The sequence below is a fragment of the Branchiostoma belcheri genome, unplaced genomic scaffold (assembly GCF_001625305.1).
Source record: "Branchiostoma belcheri isolate BF01 breed outbred unplaced genomic scaffold, Haploidv18h27 scaffold47, whole genome shotgun sequence".
Lineage (NCBI taxonomy): Eukaryota > Metazoa > Chordata > Leptocardii > Amphioxiformes > Branchiostomatidae > Branchiostoma > Branchiostoma belcheri.
This window is the reverse complement of record NW_017804098.1, coordinates 1,630,658-1,655,138: the sequence shown is the minus strand read 5'-3', so window position 1 is coordinate 1,655,138 and position 24,481 is coordinate 1,630,658. Positions and strand designations below refer to the sequence as shown.

Sequence of the window (24,481 nt, the reverse complement as noted above, 5' to 3'; positions counted from 1 at the left end):
TGAAAACACAAAACAAAAATGGTCAAATCACAGATTGTAAGGTTGACAATCAACTAAATCTACAATACTACATGTAGTAGTTAAAGCACAAAAAGTCAGGAATCTAAAAACAAAAAATCAGCTTATCAGGTCTCAGAAGCAATTTTACAGTTATTAGAGCATAACTGGAGTGCCTTCACTGTTATTTATTAAAGTGTAGATTGGTGTCTAGAATTGTTAGGTATTATATACCAGCATTAGTTCAACTTCCAAACATTGTACCTGCTACATGTATAAATGTAAACTTCTTCTACATCATTCAGATATTTCTAAACTTCTTATAATAAGAAAACAGGAACTACTTACTCAAAATACAGAATAGTTGGGAATCCTGTGATGTTAAACTGCCTCCTCACAGCTTCATTCTCAGGTTTGTCCACGTCCATTCCTGCAAGGGTCTAGAAGAACAAGGAAATGTGTGTATGCTGTGATTTCCATTGTAGTGCAGTACTGCCCCCTAGCATTGGAGTACAGTATTGCATGTGTGATACGCACTGTAAAGGAGGATCACTAAGTACTGGATTATGGTTATTACTACACACAAAGTATGTCAAAAGTATGTCTCACACAATTACACTGGCCAAATACCAGTCTCTAAGTCCTAAATTTCCTTCCACTTCCACTGACTTACACAATTGTATTTCAGTGCCCAGATTAGATGCCTTTTGGCCTAGATTGAACAAACTCGCTAGAATAAGCGCATAACATCACATAAACAGCACTCACTGCTTGTCCTTTCAACTCTGTAGCAGCTGCAGCGTAATCTGGCTTCAACCTTTTACAGTGGCCACACCCTGAAATCAGGAAAAAAAATATATTATATAAAAAAAATTGAAGCTAAATTTCACTTCATCATTTCTTTGTCTAGATAGAATTTATTACATTTATTCATGACTTCATGTTATGACAATTTACATTGCCATCAAATACAAAAGGCCTGTCTAAATATACCATCATGCAAGCTGTAAAATTGCACTAATCTCATCTTTCTCCTTGCAAACATTTTTATACCATGCTTTAACCTTCTAATTGCTGCAGCTGCCTAACACCATAATCAATACAAAAGTTAGAGCAAACAGTTATCTTGGCATACTGAGGATTAACACACCCAGAAGACATGAAAAGTTACCTACAAGGTGCATAAAACATAATCAGGATGGGCGTCTTTTCTTTTTTCACAAGTCTGTTCAAGGCCTGAAAACAACAGAATACAACTGTATCAAACAACATGCATTTCCACCGCAAGTCAGCAGAACGTACTGCACCTGCGCAAAACCCAGATTTTTCACAGTTTTCGTTAGATGCTTGGTCAACATCACATTAGAATTTTGCTACTTGCAAAGGATATTTTTTCCGATGCAATACTTGAAAACCATTGACGGGATTTCATCCTTAAATACGAGAAGAGGACTTTAAAGTGAGACATTCTGCTGAAGCGATATGCACATTACATGATTAGTGCAGGCACTGTAATTGTTCTGCCAACGTGCTCAAGCGCTCCTACAAGGCTTAATCTTCATTCTCTGATTATGCCATAAACTTCAAGTGACATTGTATTCAGTTGTTTCACTGTTGTGTTAGTAGTCCATTACTCTCAATGACTGTACGTGTTAGAAAGAGCGCCGCTTCAGGCACAGAACTATATCATGATTCTGGATATGATACATGATAATTGTGTTAATGATAAATCTCAAGACAAATAATTGAATAAACAAAGAAATAAGTAAAATGTCTTGACCTTATCGCTGTCCACGTGTATGACGTCCTTCGCTGTCGGGTCCTCCTCCCACGGAATGTCACCTGTCGGGTCACGGAGGAAGTTCATCATCGACTGAGGAGGGAGGGAGGAGAAAAGCAGTCTGTAAACTCAGTAGGAAAACCGGTATGGTCTACGTGTCAGTCAGACCAACAGTGTGAGGAAGGAGGGAGAAAAAACAGTCAGTAAACTTAGCAGGTAAACAGGTATTCTACATGTGGTAATATAAACCTTCATATCAGTCAGCCTAACAACAAGTTCTTGTTCTTGTAATGCCTAATGAAAGAGATGAATACAAACATAGGGGAGAATTTCTACCACCTCTACTGTACAATGTGACACATGACAGGCTACCATCAAGCCTCAGTATCCACATATGAGGTTTAACCCTAGAGGCACAGTGAACAACAGATGAGAAATCAGATAGTGAGAAAGTGTGTGAGTGAGTAACATTAGTCGAGGAGTAGAGGTTCTGGCATCCACGCTGGCTCTCTTCACCCGAGCAAAGGTTATAAGAACTAAGAGGAATTTGGAGAAACCTCATAGGCTACAAATCTTAGCACTAAACAGTAAACAATACATTATACTAATGGAAAAGGAATAAACTAGTACTAGTAGACACAGTGTTTATCTACCTTGTACGTTTCTTGTCTGTCATAACCTTTGTTGAAGTCACCATCCCTGAAGGAAGATGAAACATTTCATGAGTCAGACATTCTTCATAGTCCTCTCATGTTTAACTACAAAATTAAAGTAGTAACATTCAGAACATTGGATCTCCAGAAATACATGACTTGTGCACTAGTGACTTACTTGTAATGTTTCAGCTCGTAAGTTGTAGGGTTGGACTTCACCTTCTTGCATAGTTTCTTCGCTTCCTTGTCACTGCAAACAGTCAAAACATAAACATACAAGTAAACAAAAGCCACAGGTTTGTTTGTTTGTTTTGAGAAGCTCAAATAGGTATGAAGGCCACTTTTCATTGTCATGAGTGTCGAGCAAAATATATACATTGTAATAACTATACAGTTTTCATGCATGTAATTATAATATTTAGCTGTTTAGTTATACAGCAAGTTCTTTAACGTCAGTTGAAATAAATTCTACAAACCATGACCTAACAGTACTGATGTCAACTCTCATGTTATAGAGTAGCGTGTTTGTCACATGAATGTGTCTTCGCTTTGTCTATCACAGATTTTAGGTTATCATGATTTTAAAAGTGAATGTTGAATTAGTTGAAAAAAGAGAAGTGCCTACTGTTGTTAAGAGCAACACAATTCATACACATGTCGAATAAAGATTCAATTGAGATTGTCAAACTTGTGAAGTTTCCCTACCTGCAGTCCACAAAGACCAGAGTCCCGAGTCCCTTCATGTCTTCTGCCACCTGAGCAAAGGTGTCCATGATGGGACTGGCTGCCTTCTCTGCAAAACAGAACAAAACAATAAACATATTATGTTATAAATCAAATGGAAAGACAGATTGATGATTTTTTTAAATATAAGATAACTTTAAGATAACTTAATTGCACAACAGTTGTACTTAGACTTAGAGTAAGTTAGAGCTTACATCTTAGACCACATGGTACAAGTGAGTGTGGTAAATCTGTGAGTTTGAAACCATTTGCATTAAAAAAAGAAGTCTAAAGATTTACTCAATGTCAAAAGAATATCCTCAGACAGATAATAAATTGCATGTTAACATCATCATGTTGTATATCAATGAATACTCTTTACAATTTCAAGCAAACTGTGGTTGAGTAATCTGACAAGATGTAGTATTGATGATGGCTTTGTGTACCTGTTTGTTCTACACATAAATTATAATATCAGTTTTGTGATTGTGCAAGTTCCTTGTATGCATGTGACAAGACAGTATTCAGTATAGTCCAGGAATATTAGTCCTGGTATATTTCACCAGGACTTTTATATCCTACTAGTAGTGATTCCACCCCTCACCCCCCACTGGACCTCTGGGAATAGCAGCTATATTGTAAGGCTGACAGGGCTGTCCAGTCTAAATACAAGTTATTCCTTCATTCGTTCATTTGTTCCTTTGTTCGTTCGTTTGTTCATTCGTTCGATCCTACAGCCTCACCTGACTTGGCGAAGAGAGACAAGACGTTGGTCCTTGTCCTGAGGATCTTCTTGAACTCCTTGTGGTCGTCGACGGTTAAGACGTACGACATCTTGTTCTTCTTAGCCGGCAGGGAGAAGGGCACCAGCATCTGCAACATCAAGGGCATTTCTTTAAGATTTCTTCAAGACATGTACATACTGTAGAAGATATGGTTCTTTTGAGGCTTAAGTTCAATTTCACCAATACTAGTAACACACTTGACTTAGCCCAGTCCAGACAAACCTGAAGCCTGGTACAGGCTAACCAATACCAGTAACACACTTGACTTAGCCCAGTCCAGACAGACTTGAAGCCTGGTACAGGCTAACCAATACCAGTAACACACTTGACTTAGCCCGAGTCCGGACAGACTTGAAGCCTGGTACAGGCTAACCAATACCAGTAACACACTTGACTTAGCCCAGTCCAGACAAACCTGAAGCCTGGTACAGGCTAACCAATACCAGTAACACACTTGACTTAGCCCAGACAAACCTGAAGCCTGGTACAGGCTAACCAATACCAGTAACACACTTGACTTAGCCCAGTAAAATAGTCCATGAAGTCGGTGGCAGTCGGCTGTCCTGGCTGTCTGGCCTCGATTGATTTCCAATCGGCCGTCTTGAGAGCAGCGGCCTGGAGTTAAATCTAATCACTGAGAAGTGCCGCAGCTTCTGAGGGACTCATTGTTCCTGTCAGACTCAATTTCTTGGGTTACGGTAAGGCCACACCAATTTAATTTGTGGTTTCTCGGATTTGCTCTGTCTTTTTTTCTGATTTGCAAAGAAAAAAAATTTTTGTTCTAAATCAACTGCAAAATGCTCAATGACAAGACATATTTTGGCCCCAACGGTTGAAGAAAGTCCGTTTCTTCCTAGTTGTTAAAAGTTTTTCAATCTAACAATGAAACATTGTTTCATTAAAAGTTCAAAATCTACTGTTTTAATTATAAAGGAGCCTGGTTCACTTCATGGCTCATATTGCAACATTTCTGGCTATCATGGGGTGCCTTGGCCTTTTTTTAAACAACAAATTAAATTGGTGCCTTACTGTAAATTGTGAAATATTCACTGTGGTTTTATGCTTGCTCAATCACCTCACAAGTATTCTGTCCTCTCCTATGTTACTACAGAGAATTGTTTTAATCGTAAGTTTCATACACAGCAAACACCTCATCCTTTTTTATTTTTATCTTATTTACCTGCACATAAACGTAATAAGAGCAAAGTTTACAAAACATGACACAACAGAAAAGTAAATCTAATCACATGAGAAGTGCCGCGGCTTCTGAGGGACTCATTGTTCCAGTCAGACTCAATTTCTCAGGTTACTGTAACTACTGATAAATTTGCGGTGGTTTTGTGTATGTGGTTTGAGGTTTTAACTAGGCACGGACCTCTAGCTGGCACCAGTTTTTCCATCAATTGCAGGAACTTTCTGACGTGTGACGGAAAAATTTGTATTACCAATCCGTCAACCTTGATGGACAAAAATCTTGGGTAAGAATTTAAAAACATCCAAAGGACTCAGTGAGTGCTACCAACCATTCTCAATCACATGATTTGCCTCTCAAAATGTGGGAAATTGCATTTTCAAAGACTTTGGAGCTCCCCAGGCCCTAGATTGTGAGCACTCTCCCCCAGGTCCAATCACGAACCTGGGCTGACAGGAAAATAACTTGAGCTGGCTAGAGCCCTGCTTAACTAACTCTAAAAAGCTAACACATGTTCTGTCTTCTGTATTACTACAGTTGTTTTAATTGTGAACTTCATAGTACACAGCAAACGCCTCCTTCCCCATCCTACCGCAAAATTAACTCCACACAAACTTGCATCGATCTACACTAGTGCTCCGATCCTGGGAGCAGAGCTTGTTATGTCTTAGCCTCCGTAGCAGGCTTGTAGAACTGGGGTTTTGGTGGTCTTCGGCTGTTTTCTGATTAGCCCAGTTCTAAAGACGCGGGTAATTCAACCAGGCCGGCTATGTTGTCTATATCATACCTCTGTAAAAAGGAAATTTCAGCGGACTAGTCCGGACTAGTCCGAGGTGGTCCCAGCAGGTCCCAGACGGTTGGGACTAGTCCTGTCAGACACAGAACGGTCCGAGGTGGTCCTGGGAGTCAGGGGCATGACTAGTCCGGCAGGTCCACTGGTCCCGGACTAGTCCCGGACCTGACTACAACCCTTTGGACTAGTCCTGCTTAATTAAAACCTACATTATCACAGAGCCGTGGTGCAGCGCCCCCTTCTGTACATCGGACGTATCGACCAAAGTCGGTGTGGGGCAAATCCGACCAACCTTGTAGAAAGTTGAAAACTGAGAGCGGAGCTAGAACAATGAGAATGCGCCGTGAAATACGAACAAAATCGTTGTCAACTTGCATAAATTTCACACTAACAAAAGTAGAATCATAAAAATCTTTAAAGTCCTTTGCGAAATATAATATGATTTTGTGGGGAATATGACATTGTGGGGGTTTCTACGATTATTAATAATTACAAAAGAGTTCTAAAAGTCGCCCGCGGTTCACTGGACCTGTGACACCTGGTGTTGTCTTTATGCGCTGCAAGTGCGAACAGCTATGTCAGGCCCCTCAATTGACGATAAACTATACTCTTCATCACTTTCTCCATCGTCGCTTCTTGTTTTGAGGGTGATAAATGCCGCAGAAGACGTCATATTCTTGACGACTTGGTACCGCGCCGCGCCGACGGCCGGCCAGTAGTAAACAATGTCGGCCATTTTGGCGGGTCACGTGGTTTGTTGAGATTTCGCAATCCTTTGGATCCGGGAATGTTTCATATTCTTCAAGCTGACCTCTTTGAAAATCTGTGGGTTCAGAACCGGCTAACCGGCTGAATGGGTTCCAAGGGTGAAGATGTGGTTTTAGTGGATTTTCGGTGGATTCAGAACCGGTACGGTCCGCTGATTTTGGACCCAGATACTTGATATATGGGGATAAACTATAAAGGGCCGCCTGTCAGCCTCAGAGCTTGGCTGGAACTAATTAACGCTGGCACTGCCGGGCAAACAAACCAGCGCGAACTGTCGGGAAAGGTTGACATTACGCTGCGCGGTGTATCAAAAGTCACTGTATATGATTGTTATAAAACAAATAAAGACTGAAGGATTTACCTGCGCAAAATATACTTGAAAAAATTGCATTCCAAAGATATTATTAGTTGATAGAGAATGCAGTACCAATTTTTCCTCTTGTCTGTACGGGTTTAGTTGCTTCTGGACTCGATAGAAAATATGTACGGGCGCACCGCCAATCGACTGGAAATGTGGAATCGTGCAGCATCTAGCGCATGATGCATCCCTAACTTTCTGAGCGTGATCGAACCTTGCCGCCTTTTAAAAGTTTTACCGATCGCGTGTTACAAGAATGATTGATTAATCTCCCTCTCGGTGGCAAAAAGACAGTATCAAATTGGCCAGGCTGTATCCATTAGCCAGAGAAGGTCCGCGGCCACGTGGGGGTCAGGACAAAAAAAAGGCCATATATAAAAATGTAACGATCTTCCCCCACAACTTCTGCTTGGAGAGTAATGATTGATTATGTGAATTCGAACCTGCCAATGGCAAGGCCCAGCATACAGCACCATCGAATACTTTTTAATAGTAAATGTTTATCAAAAACAGACTCGCAAGCCCGACAGAGTTACAGTGTACATATATCATTTCCCAGATAATTTGACCATATTTCCTGAACTTGTCGTATATGCGCCACAACTTTTCTCTCGAAACCATGTTGTTGTGACACCCATCGCGGCCCGGCGGGTGGCCGTGGGGCCAAAGTACGCGTTGGTCTACACGTGGTACAGACTCACGGTCGACTGCTCAGGCATGCCATTCTAAATCGTCTAGCAAAAGATAATATATAAACTCAGACTGAGTACTTACAGAACACGATAGCCTGGACAATCGGTCTTCCGATGATTTGCCCCAGAGAATTTGCCTCTCTGAGCAGTGACATTTGGATCCTGCCGAAATACCGGTAGCAGCTGAACGCTCATTGGCTGCAGTCCACCGGAGTTCACACATCGGCCTTTCCCGCCACGTCAGAAACGAAGCTCCTCAGCTGAGGTGATACTCCAGGCGTTTCCGTCATTCGGCATTATATATAAGTTCAGGCCTTGCATACAGTTTGCAATTTAAGTGCTCAAGAAATCTTAGAACATCCTCTGACAGCATACGGCCTGCCGTCGGATCTGGCATCGGTTGAGCAGGCTCCGTCGGCCTAACTCGGACAGCCCCATGCCACGTCTAATCTTTTCTACTCCGTTAGTTTCGCGCCAATTTCTTTAAGCGGCCCCATATGGAGAACAACAACAACATCATATGCCGGAAGTTGTACTCTCCAAGCAGATGTTGGAGAGGCTGGCGGAAATTTCAAAACGAGTCGTAACCTTCCCCACCAACCTGTGGTTGGGAGAGCAGGAAGTTGGTGTTTCTGACCCGGTCTCTGCCATACACACACACACATACACACACACACACACACACACACACACACACACACACACACACACACTCACAAACACACACACACACACACACACACACTCACAAACACTTCAATATAGTTGACTTGGATATACATACAAATCACATACAAAGCTATTCTTCCCGGATAATTACTGCGCGCTATTATAAACGACTGCTCCAAAAGATCCGGACCCGTTGGAATGTTAGCCTCCTTTTCAGGCGTTCCCGGGTCGGTCGGGGTTTTTTGGGGGGGGGGGGTATTTTCTGATCAAACGTAGATCGCACGCAGTAGAAGCTCCGGCCAGCAACCCTACATAGCTCTCTGTTGGCCGGGCGTTTACTGTTGTTATTTTGGGGACATTTAGCGCTGGTATGTTCAAGATGTGGCTGGCGATTTCGCCACCGAAATATCTGCTTGAGAGTAAGATTAACCTTTTTCTCTTTCGGCGTCCTCAATATGAATAGATGTCACCATTTGGCATGTATGTGCAAAGGAGTGTTCACGCCCTCCTCATGCGATGACCCGCAAATGTCACCGCAGGGGTCATGGGGGTAGCCCGTCTGCGATGATCGGCTTTCAGTGATTTTGATGACCATCCATATTTTTGAAGGAGCAAGAGATACCAAGAACAGCGATAAAGAAGCGATGTCACAGAGGGCCTGACAGGTGATATACAACGAACGGAAGCCTTCCATCCGTAATCGTGTTAGCTGTAATCACGGAGCTTAAATAAATAAAAAAATAAATAAATTAAATTCACTTGCGATATTTTCAAACCTAAAATAGTGTTGGTTGACATATACCTTTTGTAGAAGCATTTAAGAATTTTTTCCAGGCGCAATGACTCCGTTATCCTCCCTGTGGTTAGTTTTGGGGGAAATGTTGAGAACAAACGTAACATTTCCAGTACATTCACAAACGTCTAACGTTACTCGAACGTACGTATTAAGAAGGAGTGACAGAGCCTGTGGTTTGTGTTAGCTTGGACATTTTGTATTTTCTTCAACGTCCATGAGCCCTCGAAGTCAACGCAAATTTAAATGCGTGGGACTTCACGTTCAACTGTACGTATAAGGCGCTAATAATTCTCTGAACATTTCACCCCCACTGTTGCAAGTAAGTCAGAAATGGCAGAAGTTAACCCTAACTTCCGACAGTCGCCCAGGAGGCGGTAGAAATTGAAGTTAAACCTAACTTTTGACAGTCGCCCGGGAGGCGGTAGAAATTGTCCGAAGTTAGACCTAACTTCCGACAGTCGCACGGGAGGCGGTAGAAATTGTCCGAAGTTAGACTTAACTTTTGACAGTCGCTCGGGAGGCGATAGAAGTTGTCCGAAGTTACACCTAACTTTTGACAGTCGCCCGGGAGGCGGTAGAAGTTGTCCGAATTTAGACCTAACTTTTGACAGTCGCCCGGGAGGCGATAGAAGTTGTCCGAAGTTACACCTAACTTTTGACAGTCGCCCGGGAGGCGATAGAAATTGTCCGAAGTTAAACCTAACTTTTGACAGTCGCCCGGGAGGCGGTAGAAATTGTCCGAAGTTACACCTAACTTTTGACAGTCGCCCGGGAGGCGGTAGAAATTGAAGTTAAACCTAACTTTTGACAGTCGCCCGGGAGGCGGTAGAAGTTGTCCGAAGTTACACCTAACTTTTGACAGTCGCCCGGGAGGCGGTAGAAATTGTCCGAAGTTACACCTAACTTTTGACACTCGCCCGGGAGGCGGTAGAAATTGTCCGAAGTTAAACCTAACTTTTGACAGTCGCCCGGGAGGCGGTAGAAATTGTCCGAAGTTAGACCTAACTTTTGACAGTCGCCCGGGAGGCGGTAGAAGTTGTCCGAATTTAGACCTAACTTTTGACAGTCGCCCGGGAGGCGGTAGAAGTTGTCCGAAGTTGTCCGAATTTAAACCTAACTCCCGACAGTTGGTGGCAGATGTGGCGAAGTGTCTGAAGTTACATTAGGTCACGTAACTTCGGAGAACTTCAGACACCTGCACCTACCCTGCCAGTGTCTGAAGTTACAGTGACTTCACGTAACTTCGGAGAACTTCAGACACCTGCCACCCTACCCTGCCAGCGTCTGAAGTTACAGTGACTTCACGTAACTTCGGAGAACTTCAGACACCTGCCACCCTACCCTGCCAGTGTCGGAAGTTACTTCACGTTACTACTGGTAAAACCAACTTGGTATACATGTAGCAATATACTATTTCAACACCAATTGTATAGGTCAACCTATCACTTCGTGGCTTGCTTAAAAAGCAACAGCAAAACGTTCACGTCGTAATATTCGATTATGATGACTACCGGTACCCGAATATTTCACAAGGATTTGCGGTACACTTTGGATGGGTAAAATCTGGGGTAAAATGGCGAAATAAGAAAGTAGGACTTGTAAAAAACTAATGCACAGTGGTTTACGGTCATTGTCATTTACGTAATTATACTAGAAATGTGCTGGAATGTTTGCCGGATTCCATGTTGATTCGCAACATTCTCGGTTTTTCTTGTTTTCAATTCAGTTGAATCGGAAATGCAACCTGAAATGCCACACATTCCAAAACTACAGTACTTACATGTGAGGTTGAACGGAGTCATGCACCGACGGTGTATAACTCTGAAACACTTTTAAATTTTTAATGAAGGATGGTATTGAAAAACAAATTTAAAAGCTGTAACACAACTGGAAACTCTTTCTAATACACTTAATTTTAAGGCCATAACTCCAGCCCTAGCTATACAATATAGCAATATTACTAACCCTAGGTCTATGCGAGTATAGCACTCGAAGACTAAAATGTTGAGAATTAGTTTAGGGCTGTTTTTACATTTGTAAACGTCTGTTATCCCTTCAACAGAAAGAAAACAATTGTCAGCGCTTGTGATTTGTGTTTACTTATATGATGTTATGACTTTTGAGACACGTTTAAACTTCTGAAATCACCCTAACCAGAACCTAATCCCTTGCGCTGACCAGCCCATACGCAAACAAAAGGTGAAAATGAGTACACCTGATGAAGGATTGTATGGTAAGACAATTATAAAAGCTGTAATACATCGGGAACTTCTTTCTAATACACTAAATTTTAAGGCTAGAACACAACCTGGCCCTATACCCTAAGCCTTAGAACCGTAGGTCTTCAGTACAGCTCAAACCCTAACACAAGGTCTATGATAGGCTCGAGCTCTCGAATAGGTTTTACATGTTCAAACGTCTGTCATTCCTTCAACATTGTCAGCGCTTGTGACTTGTGTTTGCTTGAATGAGTGATTATTGAGACACTTCTGAACTTATAAACTAATGAAATCACCCTTAGGAAAATGACTACTGTATTTCAAAGTGACCGTAATCGTAAATTACGAAGTACTAGTAGCTGGTGTTTTAATATTGCGACATGGAGATCATCAATATGTATGACGATTTCAATATGGCCCGCTGGCAATATGGCAAGACAGAACTTCACTCGTACGATTTGTCATTGAGTACGACGAGTTTTGTCATCAAATTTAAGAACGACAAAAGCTGTAATGTCAAGCGGTTAGGGTTAGGGCGCCGCGACGTCCCCGCGGTCTGCATTTGATATCAGTAGAAAGGTAATGCAACCAGTAGTACAGAACTGCAAACGGTTTTGTAAAATAGCTGTTGGTTCTGGATTTATACGATTTTTAAAGCTGGGGGTTCAAGGTTAGGGTTAGGGCGCCGCGACGTCCCCGAGAGTTGAATTTGATATCATTAGAAAGGTAATGCAACCAGTAGTAAAGAACTGCAAACGGTTTTGTAAAATAGCTTTTGGTTCTGGATTTATACGATTTTTAAAGCTGGGGGTTCAAGGTTAGGGTTAGGGCGCCGCGACGTGCCCGAGAGTTGAATTTGATATCATTAGAAAGGTAATGCAACCAGTAGTACAGAACTGCAAACGGTTTTGTAAAATAGCTTCTGGTTCTGGATTTATACGATTTTTAAAGCTGGGGGTTCAAGGTTAGGGTTAGGGCACCGCGACGTCCCCGAGAGTTGAATTTGATATCATTAGAAAGGTAATGCAACCAGTATTACAGAACTGCAAACGGTTTTGTAAAATCGCTTTTGGTTCTGGATTTATTCGTGTTTGAAGTTGGAAAGGCAGTGATAATCTCAATGCTAGGGTGAATGTACTGGGGTGAACGCAAACGGTGTCTTTTGACGTACTTCAGTAGTGAGACACGATGTGTCACACACGAGACAAGGACCTTATGTGAAGCTGTGGATACACTGCCTATCAAATATGAATATATACACGAAGTACTCTCCAGCAGTCTGGGCCAGTCTTCTCTGTAGAGTCTGTGCTCTGATCCCTGCTCTGATACCAAACGCACTCGACGTGGGCGTGTCAAAGCTAATGATTAATTGCCGCTCACTCCACGGGCCCCGGTAAAACTAGGTCAGACCCAGGCCTGGTCAGAGCCCGCGGAAAAATTACTCTCCAGTCCAAGCCAGCAGAGGTTTGGTTTGGGTACTCTCTCTAGAGGTTTGGGTTATTGTTGGCGTGTTTTTAGGATTTTTATCGCTTTTTTTGCACTGGAATTGGGTGAAAAATATTCCAGTGCAACAAACAAGCCCCGATAAAATTCCTAAAAACATGTGCACGCCTAAAATAACCCAAAACCTCTGCTTGGAGTTGGAGAGTATAGTTTGGGGTGTATTTTTGGCGTGTTTCGATTTTTGCACTGAAAGCTTTTTTATGCCAACGGTCCGTTGGGTTGGCGTAAAAAGTTCCAGTACATAAAAGAAACCCCGATAAAAAGCTTGAGACGCCAAAAATAAGCCAAAACTAACTTACTAAGCCTCGGGCCCCGTGAAAACTTATATAAGTTATAGTCAAGATGTCTGTTCTTCAACCCTTCCATATGAGAAAGGCGGACCGTCTCTTTGGATCCACGAAGAGCAGTTTGTACGCGTTTGTCAATCCGGATAGATACTTTCTGGAACGGTTTGACGATCAATATTTGAAAGTTGAAGGTGTGTGGCATTCCTTTCCAAGCAGGGGAACCTGGGCTTCAGCTTGTTGACGTGAAGTGTTTTTAGGCTTTTTTGTCGGGCCCGTTATTTTTGACAGGGTCTCATGCGCGAGAACAAAACTGTGACAAAAGAGAAAATACGAGAAAAACGTCTAAAAAGACGTCAACAACAAGCTGAGGCCCAACCTCTGCTTGGAGAGTAATGCGACTGATGAGTACAGAGTACAGAAATCATCCAAGCAGCTGGCGCCAGACTGCGCACTGGCCTGGGGCGGGCTGACCGGCTCAGAGAAATCGTGGAGGTAGAGCGCAGCACTTGCCTTTACTATCATTATACTTAGAAATGGAGAAATGGAAAAAAAGGAAATGGGGGTGACTTTTTTGTCCATAAATGAACAAGACAAAGGATCTGCTGGGAGATTATTTAAGGCACGGCACGACAGAGTTGGTGACCTCTTGTCATGGAAGGACACTCACAGCGCTGGGGAAACACTCTGTTGGACGCCCCGTAGGGATCACTGATGCAGGACCTAGAGTTCTGAGCTAAGCCATACCGACTGTCGTTTGGCGCGGCTTGCCGCTCACCCCAACACTGCGCGAGACGGGAGGGCCATGGGCTATTTTCTCTAACAGACTTGACTGGCTATATCAAGGAGCTTTCATGAAAGCTCCTTGGCTATATGGACTATATCGGAGAAAATTTGCCTGGGGAGTTTGGCCGCCTTGTAGGTTTGTTGATTGGAGGGAAAGAAACCTTCCCGCCTGGCCTCCTTTTTGCCGATCCGTATATATCAAGAGGCTAGGCCTGGACATTCTTTCGTTTTTCCTGACCCCGCTTCGAAATCTGTTCTCAACCGAACGGGGAGATTTGCCCCACTTATTCAACAATAGCCGTGGACAAGGTTTATGGTCGGGAAACATGTAGGCGTGAAAAACTTCCGGTCCCAATCTCCCACGATGAATGGGGGACTGCATGCCCTTTTTCGTAAGGCGTAATCAGGCCTTTTTAGTCTTCGTAATCCGTTGGCAGCAAAAATCAACGTAATTCGTAATAACACATTAGCCACAAAGCGTAAAGTCGTAATCAGCTCTGAGACTTGATAACGCAATTCGTAATCGGCGGCAAAAATTCGTGATCACTTCCCCCCATGCAGGCCCTCATGGGCATATCTCTATCTCCTTGGTCTGAACCAGGGTCTGAACCCCTGGGTCTGAACATCTTGATCTTATCTGTGAACCGGCTGTTTCTGGTTCCATTACACGATCGCTGATTGGCTACTGCTGTTTGTAACCGCTAAAATTCGAAGGCGGCAGTCGGCGGCATATAACTGCAGAATGTTTCTGAGAGGAAAACGACGGAGTTTGTGGGATTTACCAGCAGAAACTGGGAATGGACGAGGAAAAAGGAGAATATTAGGCCATCGATCAGAAAGAGGCGCCAGCCACAGCAACCTGATGAAGGTAAGGTTTAACATGATAAACATGTATGTTTCCTCAGTAACTGTACCGATGACTAACTGTCTGTAACGATAGAACATCTGGATTCATAATCCATTTTGAAGAACTAAATTGCCTATCTTTAAATATCACGAGAGTAATATGTTCCCAATGACCCGATACATTGTTATGTGGATTTGTTGTTTCTGTATCTTTAGTGGAAAAGATTTGTTTTGAAAAAGTAAGGCTGCGTGTGTCATGTGTGTGTACCAGCTTATTCTCCAAGCAGAGGTTGATGGGGCCTAATCTCCAAGCAGATGTTTCGGTGACCGCAAAAGCAGTAGGAATCAGACAGTATCCATTTGGGTGGCAAATACTTGGGGCGTACGCGTGTACTTAGGCGTAAAAAAGATACCCCGATAATATAAAAAATAGAAAATAAAAACACGCCAAAAATAAGCCCAAAACCAAACCTCTACTTGGAGAGTAGTAAAAGAGTTGCCTGGGGTCCAGATAGAGTTACCTCGGGGCGACCTTTCGGTGGGGGGTAAGGAAATCGTTAGGCAGTATAAACTTGCCAAACAGTATCCATTTCCCCACCGGCGGGGTCTGTTAGTGTTACTAGAACCAAGGAGTCGAACCATAAAAGTTTGAGTTGCACATGATTATTTTGGAAATACATCCGCAAATAGGATGTTTGTCGGCGGCATGGGAGAGGCCACTGAAATCCGCGGCCCCCTTCCGACCGCAGAGTTTGAAATTTGCGTTACACAGACTACTTTGTCATGATTCAAAATTAAAAAAGCTGTGCTTTTCAGATGCAGGTATTTTTTTCTGTCATGCATTGTATTAATTAATGAAAGCATCAAGATGCAGATTAATGTACTCTAGTAACTCCGTCAATAAGTGTATCAGAATGCTTGTGGGTAAAAGATCTGTATTTTTTTTCTAGGGCAACAAGGCCCCAACTCCTGAAGATGGAAGTCGGCATTGATCGCTGTTGTATGTACAAAACAGTCATGACTTTATTGCCGAACACTAGCATTTTACAGCGTCTAACTCATGTGACTTGTAAATCGAATCTAGCAAAGTTGAAACTAATATGATGTTCTAAGTAGACAATCAATTGCAAGTAGATTATACAAGTTCGTTAGAATCTAGTGATGACAGTTTCTTATTTCTTATTATTTCCAATGCAGGGATTACCAGAAGTCAATAAGTAGTTGAATTTGTTTATTTCATCTATTGAGCGATATTATGGTATTGACGACGAGGGATGTGCATATTCCAATACGCATATAATAACATGTTTCGTTTCGTCAAGAATACAAGTAACTGAGTGTAAATATTACTTTATTGATGCCTTTATTAGTATGCTGTGTGGAAGGATATGTGTGGGTGCGATGACTTCGTAGTCGCCGGGTCTTCCCGGGGTAAAAGTGTTTTGGTTGTCGTCTGCTTGCAAATATGGCTCAACTTTGACCCCAATACCCTTATATGGACGCCACAATCTCGAAACCACGGCGCAGGCCGGGAGCCCCACCCACTGACCGGGCGGCAGGAGACTTCAAAAGACTAAATCTTAAACTCCGCCCCAATATTGTGACGTATCGTGCCGTACCGTGGGAGAACAATCTACCCAGCATTTTCACTCATACAGAAACCGTCTCGCTACAAAGTACTGTAATTTCCTGCGGCATTTATCAAGATTTAGAGATTTCTGATACGAATGAAACATGGATAACAAATACTAGTATCTGTCAACTGAATATTTGTAACGGCATGGACATAATCTTTGTTGGAGATTTCTTTAATTCGAGCCGGAACTGCATTAGAACTGATCATGATCATTACGACTTACGTTTCATACGACGATCAAGAACGTTCACGGCTCGCGGACCATTTCAGATCTTTCACACATAAACCCTCTTACGTACATATACTTACGGGCCGGGGTGAATTTCTTTTCGGGGTTCCACTGAGACCGGCACCGGCTGACTGGCGAACTATCCCGCCGGCATGGCCGGGCGCCCGGGACGTCAGTGACCTTCATTTCCTTTATTTATATCATGCGTCACTTCTTGTTTTACCGCAAGAGGAATATGTTCATTGAAGTGTAACTTCATTTTTTCCACAAGTCAACATTTTCATTTATTATATAGATGCGTGTTTATATATGGACGAATCGATGTCGCTCCAAGCCCTCCTTGCCGGTGTTCGCTATATATTCCTGGGTCGTCGTGATCGGCGGGTCGGGGGAAACCCTCAAATGAATAACTGTACGCACGGTGTGACATCTACCCTCCCGAGTCCCGAACATGAAAATCCAAACATGAAAATCACCCACGCACCTCGCCAGGACCGGTCCCGCCGTGGTCTGCCAGCGAGGACTAGCCCAGCTCTGTAATCGAGGACTAGTCCGGTGACCTCGCACAGCCTGCGAGGACTAGTCCCGCGACCTCGCCCAGCCTGCGAGGACTAGTCCTGCCCTGCCCACTAGGACCAGTCCCGCCCTGCCCACGGAGGACCGGTCCCGCCCAACCCGCCAGGACCGGTCCTGGACCCCGATCAGGACTAGTCCCAGGACTAGTCCTGCCCACCAAAATGGACTAGTCCAAGTAGTCCGGACTAGTCCTGGGAGGTCCTGGCCCTGCCGGACCACCAAAGGTCCGAGGTCGGGACTAGTCCTGGGCATCGGAAGGGGACTAGTCCGGGGACTAGTCAAGGGACTAGTCCGGACTAGTCCATAACTAGTCTATTTTTACAGAGGTATAGTATATGCAATCAGAAAATAGCACATAAAAGATCCCAAAGACCATGAAGACCCCCCAAACCCCCAGTTTTTGGCATGCTATGGAGGCTAGTTATGTCTGCCTAGCCTCTACCAGGCTTTCCTACAGGGGTACGGCTCATAGAATTTTTTCCGTCAAAAAAGGGAAATAATTGGCAAGGAGAGTCAAAGCATCGGAGGGTTAATTTTTTGACGAACTAGACTACAGTGGCTAAACTCCCCTGGCCAATTATTCTCCTATTTGCCTAAATTTTACCGTTTTCGGTTTTTAAACCTGTGTTGTTAGTCTGGTGGATACTGGTACTACAAATGTACATAAAGTGTATAGCCTGGCTTCGCAAGGTGGCTGGAAACAGTGGAAAGGGAAGAAATTGCCTAAATAGAGACTAGATAACATGCCATGGAGTTGGTCCGCTAGAGAGTACAGTTTGCCCCGGCATGTTATCTCTCCATTTGGTAAATTTTTACTCTTTCCAGCCGCCTTCCGAAGCCTGGTAGAGGCTAGATACGTGTACTTGAGTCTGTCCATGGCAACTGCACAATTTCTACTCTTTCCAGCCGCCTCCTGAAGCCTGGTAGAGGCTAGATACTACAGTCTGTCCATGGCAACTGCACAACATCAGCCAAATCCCACATGAGCCGGTGTGGGATGAAAGTCATCCCGCTTACTACAACACTGCCTTACTCTGATTGATCTCATTACTTTTATAGGATTTCCAGTCAGGCTCACGCAAAGCTTTCACCAGAAATTTCAGGGCTTCCCAAGGGGTTATGGATGGTAGATTTTGGCAAAAATAGGGTTGATAATTGGCCATGGATGAGCCCACAGTAACCGGTAACATTTCCTAACTGCTTGGGCAAATGAAGTCAATGAACGTAGAGCTTTCACCAGATATTTCAGCTATGGATAGTAGTAGATCTATAGAGAATTCAGCAAAAATAGGGTCAGTACTGTAATTGGCTGGAGTGAGTTTCAGTAAGGCCAAGGAAAAAAATTGTTGTGTTTCCTGTTTCACTCCTGAAAAAATTACTAGTAGGGTCGGTAGGTAGGGATAATTTTATTTTATTTTTATTTCTTATTTTTTTTATTTTGCTTTCTAGGAGGGTCCGGGGGCATTCTCCCACGGACAAATTTCATTTTAGCGGCTCGAACCATGCTGCTAGGCCGAAGAAAATCGGAATGACGAGCACATTTATCGGGGAAATATTGGAATAAAATCCCTAATTTTAAAAAACAACGGTGGAAAAAATAGGGCGTCTTTGGGGCGTCCTAGGGCCTCCAATTTCTTCTTATTTTCAGTACAGGGCGTCCAAAAGACGCCCCTAGCTAAAAGCCTAACAAAAATAAGGCTAGGGTCGGCGTTTTTTTTTAGGGTCGGTCGGGAAACAGGAAACACAACATTTATTTTCCTAGGCCTAAGGGTAAATGAACTCTATGGTGGCCAAACTACCACCAAATATTTCAACAAGGCCTCCCTAACAGGTTATGGATATTATTAGGGAAACAGGAAACACAACCTTTTCCCCCCAGGCCTGAGAACAGTATTGGAGATGGCTATCTGTTGTTAATCAATACGTGCACATCGGATACCTCCTCAGGCTAAACTAATTGTTACAACGACCGCTGGGCGAAACCTGGACAGGATTTGTTACACAGCGAGACTGGTCGAAGCATTCAAAACCTGATTGTATGTGTAGGAGACAAACACAATAGTCAACACAACACTGTGACAATACAACACATTATACAATACTATACAATTCATACAATGCAATCATTACCTACAACAGGGTTGGAAATACGTATACTGGGTGCATGTGCACCTTAGTGTACCCAAATTTGGAGCTGTGCACCCAATATTTTTCTGTGGGTGCACATATTTTAGTAGATATTTTTGTACATATTAAATGTATAATAGTATATGTAAGGATATTCTTGGCATCTAAGTATCAGAAAACTTATAAAATCTTTGTTGTACTACTTGTGTAAGCATTTGAAGTTAGCTCCCATTTCAGATTCAAGCTTAGAAGAGGAGAAGTAAGATCTGTAGTAAATAGGTTTTGTTTTATATATGGTGCACCCAAAAAATCTTTTGTGCACCTAAATTTTTAAGTTGGGTGCACCAGTGCACCTATTCCTAAAAATGTATTTTGAGCCCTGAATAAGTTATCATATACAGCTAGTGCCTTGAATTATGTGTAACTCATTGACATACCTCAGTACGTACCTGTCCTACTGAGTAAACAAAAGAACCGGATCTTACTGGTAAGGAACAAACAAACCAGCTGGAGGCCCTTAAAGACAATTCAGAGATAAGGAATCTTGAGTTATTAAGATCACTTGGTTGACTCTGGTATGCAGCAAGGTAAGTCTCATCATGATTTTGAAAACTATTTCTGACATGTAAATCTCATATCTAAACAATGATTGCTGATTAGAAATTATCTATTTGAAATCAGAACTTCAAACTGTAACTAAATCTTTGTACTGTAGCGAGTTGTCAGAAATTTTACCTGCATTAAAGAAAAAGTTGCTGCAGTCTGCTATTCAGGGCTCTCAGTCTCAACAAATTACAATGTTCAAAAATGAAGTCTTTACTATCTTCTTGCATAGCCACAGGCTTATATTAATAATATTATTATGTAAGCTAAGGGTTAGCTAAAGAGCATCCATAACACAAAGCCTAAAATTTTCTAGCCTTTTTACACAGTATGTGTAAATAACTTCACCTGCAATTTGCAAAGATGTTCTATAGATTCATGATTGTAAAAAAATGTATTTCAAGCCCAACAGGTACATAGATCTGGGATCTGTATATGTGGGGTTAATCCTTTCAAAAAGTCAGCAGCTGGAACAAAAGTACTCAGTGAAGTGCTCAGTTATTGTACTTGTCCAGGAGAGTGAGTATTAAGTGCTGATTACGAGACTCGTCAACAAAGCATTCTGTAAGCCATGGGCTGAAGTGGATGTTTCAGAGGCATTGAGGAGGTTTGATAGGAAACTTAATACTATTATAATAATTCCTGATTTTTTCACAATACTGTTACAGCATGTTCACTGTTTTCACTGTCACTTCTGTAGCGTTAACTTATCATTACAGTTAACAAATAATTCCTGGACTTTCTTTTTTCTGCACCTGTCGCCACCGTGAATATATAGTTCTGTGAACATGTCAATTTTTCTCAGACCGTGAACTTTTGCTACTGTGAAAATGAAGTAAGTTACAGTAGTAGGCATGTAGTGTATTACTTAACAGGCCTCAAAATACTTCAACTAATCATTCATTCATATCATAACTGAACCTGTCTTCCTCTACTTTTTTCTAGCTTGCTAACTTGGTTCTTGTTTCTTTACTTTTTTCTGCAATTTCAAAAACGTTTCTGCTTTGAAAGTGCAACAAACGCATCATGAAGAGTATCACTGAACAGGCCTCGAAAATACTTTTTGTTTGTTTTCTGTTAATTCTTTTACTTCTAAGTTCTAGCCAAATTGTAATCTCAAACATTTGTCTGTTAATTACATGTAAATGAGTAAAAAAAACACACACACATACACTATCTCATCATCTCATCATCATCATCTCCGTTACTGCCTAGCCCTACCATGTAGGATTATTGGCAGCCGTTACGCATTGATTAGTTACAATTGTGATCCAGTACATAAAACAAGGTAAAACAAGGATAAATGAGAAGGGAACATAAGACAACTGATTTTGTGTGTGCTAAAGACGGGACAAGTGCATTAGTGCGTTAGTAATATTTACATATATACAAGACATGATGGGGTGGCTCAATGCAGCAGGGTCCTCGCCAGTTCAGATTTGAACTGGGCAAGAGACCCCGCCTCCGCCGCACCAGGCTCAAGTTCATTCCATTCCCTGATGGTGCGGGGGAAGAACGAGAGCCTGTAGAAGTTGGTTCTGCTCGCGATGGCCTGCAATGTTTGAGTGTGATTGATGCGACGGGAGCATCGAGCCACCGGGACAATCCTGGTTGAGTGTGGGACGGAGACAGCGTTATGTATGATCTTATAAAGCATGACCTGGCGGGCGATCTTCCGGCGTACTTCCAGAGACTGCCAGCCCAGGTTTTGCAACATAGATGAAACAGAACTTGTACGTCTGTAGTCACTGCAGACAAAACGGGCAGCTCTACGCTGGACCATCTCCACCCTACTCACCTGGTCCTTGGTGTGGGGATCCCAGACACTACAGCCGTACTCTAAGGAGGGTCTTACAAGAGCCATGTAAGCTCTCTCCTTTGCCGCATTGCTTGAGATTCGTAGGCAGCGTCTCAGCATTCCTAAGGTTCTGTTTGCTTTCGCTGTAACTAGATCGACATGTCTGCCCCAGGTCAAGTTTGAGGAGATGGAAACACCGAGATATTTGGTGGTACTTACCTTGGTTAAAACGTGGTCATGGAGGGAATAAGGGAACGTTATTGGGTTCCTAGAAGAGGGGACGGTCATCACTTCACATTTAGATGGGTTGAAGGCCATCAACCACTCCTTCTCCCAACTACAAATACTATCGATGTCATGCTGCAGTCTTTTACAGTCGTCTTCTTCCTTGATACTCATTTGCAAGATGCAATCGTCGGCGAAGAGCCTGACTTTAGCATGTGCAGCGTATTTAGGAAGGTCATTGATGTATGCTAGAAAGAGAATCGGACCCAGGACTGTACCCTGAGGTACGCCCGATGTTACAGGCACTGGGTCCGAACGCTCCCCGTCTAGCACTACAGTTTGTGAGCGGCCCTGCAGGAAATTCTGGATCCAGACAAGTGCCTTACCAGTAATGCCGTAAAACTGGAGTTTGTGTATCAGCCGTAGATGAGGGACCTTATCAAAGGCTTTAGCAAAATCCATAATGATAAGGTCCGTCTGGGTCCCGTTTTCCCTGTTGTGGGCCAAATCATCAATAAGAGATAGAAGCTGAGTTTCACATGACCTGCCGTGCCTAAATCCATGTTGGAGATCGTACAAGATGTTATTAGTATCAAAGTGGGACATCATAGAACTTGCTATGATGTGTTCCATGATTTTTGAACAGATACATGTTAAGGAAATAGGCCGGTAGTTGGCTGGGTCGAGACGATTGCCTTTCTTATATATCGGGGCGATGTTAGCCTCCTTCCAGGCTTCTGGTACAGCTCCAGTGTCGAGACTTTTTTGAAAGATCACCTGGAGAAAGGGGCTCAATGTAGAACTGAGTTCTTTAAGGACACATGCGTGCACATGGTCCGGGCCACATGCTTTGTGAGGGTTTAGGTTTTCCAGCAGGGTTGTGATTCCGTTTGTAACGATGTTAATTTCTGGCATTAGTGGGTGAGGGCTTGGCCCCATGTTAGGCAGAGGGCCTTCTAGGGGTTCAGTAGTGAAAACTGACTGAAATTGCTGGTTTAGTATATTTGCTTTGGCCTTTCCGTCCGAGATGAGCCTACCTTCGTTCTTAAGGTGAGATACTCCGGCTCTCTCGGACTTCAGGCTTTTCAAGAAGCTCCAGAATTTTTTGTTGACTTGTTTGCATGACGGAGACTTGCTTTGGTTAGAGTCAGTTGTGTCTGTATAAAGCTCTACACTTCACAGTATAACACCCAGACTTGTTTACATAGTTCTAGTCAATTACCATTGAGCCGTGTAATGTCAAATTTCAAGGTACATTTATAAGTAAGCCACCAAGTAACTCTAAAGCCTGGGTCTAACAGCGTGTACACATCATCAAAGTTGTCTCATTGGATTGTTCCATTTGGAAACTTTAGGGGACAGGTAGCAAAATGGACTGTCCCTAAAAAAAGTGTTTGAACGAGTGCAGCTGTGTGTACTAAGGAGAAAAAACTTCATACGGATTTTGAAGGCAAGTCAGTTTTAGAGCATAACCTCTCTCTTGCATTATATTATATTATATTCAAGGACTCCTCTAGGCATACTTTAATTGATTTTTGCTAGAAGCATTTTCTTCATGATACATGTAGTTTATTTTCAAGTCTTGCTTCAAAATTAAAGAAGTTACTTTTGGAACATCATTACTTTAACTTAAAGATGACTGCCCAATGCCCATCCCAAATAAAACACACATGAAACGTGGAATAGACTTAGTATCTATCTATATTTCATACCAAAAATATACGTTGTTCCTTCGCTGTACATAACAACTATCGTATGCCATCTACACGCAAAAATAGTTTACTTTGCACAAGAGCAAACAACTTTCTTTACGGAATGTTACTGTCGAAGCTTGTGCAGTAAAATACAAGACACTTGTGTGCAAAACCAGTCCCTGTTTTAGCATTTTGCGCTATCGACGGCTTGAAAACGGAAAGCCAAAACTACACACACACAGCTGACGCCAACACACGATGAAATTTACTACGTGGAAACAAGGCGTTACGCGGACACCGGTTTCCACACAACCGACTACTACACCCTCAAACAACCGTGCCGCTTTGCACACAAGCTCGCATTCCGTTAAGAAGGATATAAACTGAGCTAAACCTTCAGTTTTCAAACGATCAGGGGGTTAAAAAGAGGTAAAATAACGGAATAAACTCACCAGAACGAACAGAAACACGGCGAAACAACTGGGCGCCGCCATCTTGCCACGTTGGACTGATGGCACATGCGCAATGACCTCCCGTGAGTTAGCGGGTTGATATTAACCTGTTAACCAGCGGGACAGGGTGACACGCCCCTTTCTTAGCCTATCAGCTGACGCCATGTGTTGGGCTTTGTGTATAAACAGGCGAGTGGTACCGGATACGGCCTACACTGGCCTAAAAGAAAGCAAAATTCAGAAGATGTAACGTTACTAATGATATCTTCAAAGTTCATCTGTGTTGGTAGATGTCAT

At 42.8% G+C, this 24,481-nt stretch overlaps 1 protein-coding gene across 4 annotated transcripts in view; it reads right to left on the bottom strand.

Annotated features, from left to right (window-relative positions):
• The window catches only part of LOC109479196, a 46,470-nt gene extending 22,219 nt beyond the window's left edge, over positions 1–24,251 (bottom strand). For all 4 annotated transcript variants that reach the window (XM_019781087.1, XM_019781089.1, XM_019781090.1 and 1 more), the window contains exons 1-9: positions 24,185–24,251; positions 3,897–4,026; positions 3,136–3,223; positions 2,609–2,680; positions 2,431–2,476; positions 1,778–1,870; positions 1,173–1,233; positions 766–833; positions 346–437 (exon numbers count right to left, since the gene is read on the bottom strand). In XM_019781087.1, coding sequence (XP_019636646.1) covers positions 346–437; positions 766–833; positions 1,173–1,233; positions 1,778–1,870; positions 2,431–2,476; positions 2,609–2,680; positions 3,136–3,223; positions 3,897–4,026; positions 24,185–24,226 — 692 coding nt within the window. In that variant the 5' untranslated portion in view covers positions 24,227–24,251. The remainder of the gene's footprint in view (positions 1–345; positions 438–765; positions 834–1,172; positions 1,234–1,777; positions 1,871–2,430; positions 2,477–2,608; positions 2,681–3,135; positions 3,224–3,896; positions 4,027–24,184) is intronic.
• Positions 24,252–24,481: the final 230 nt, after the last annotated feature.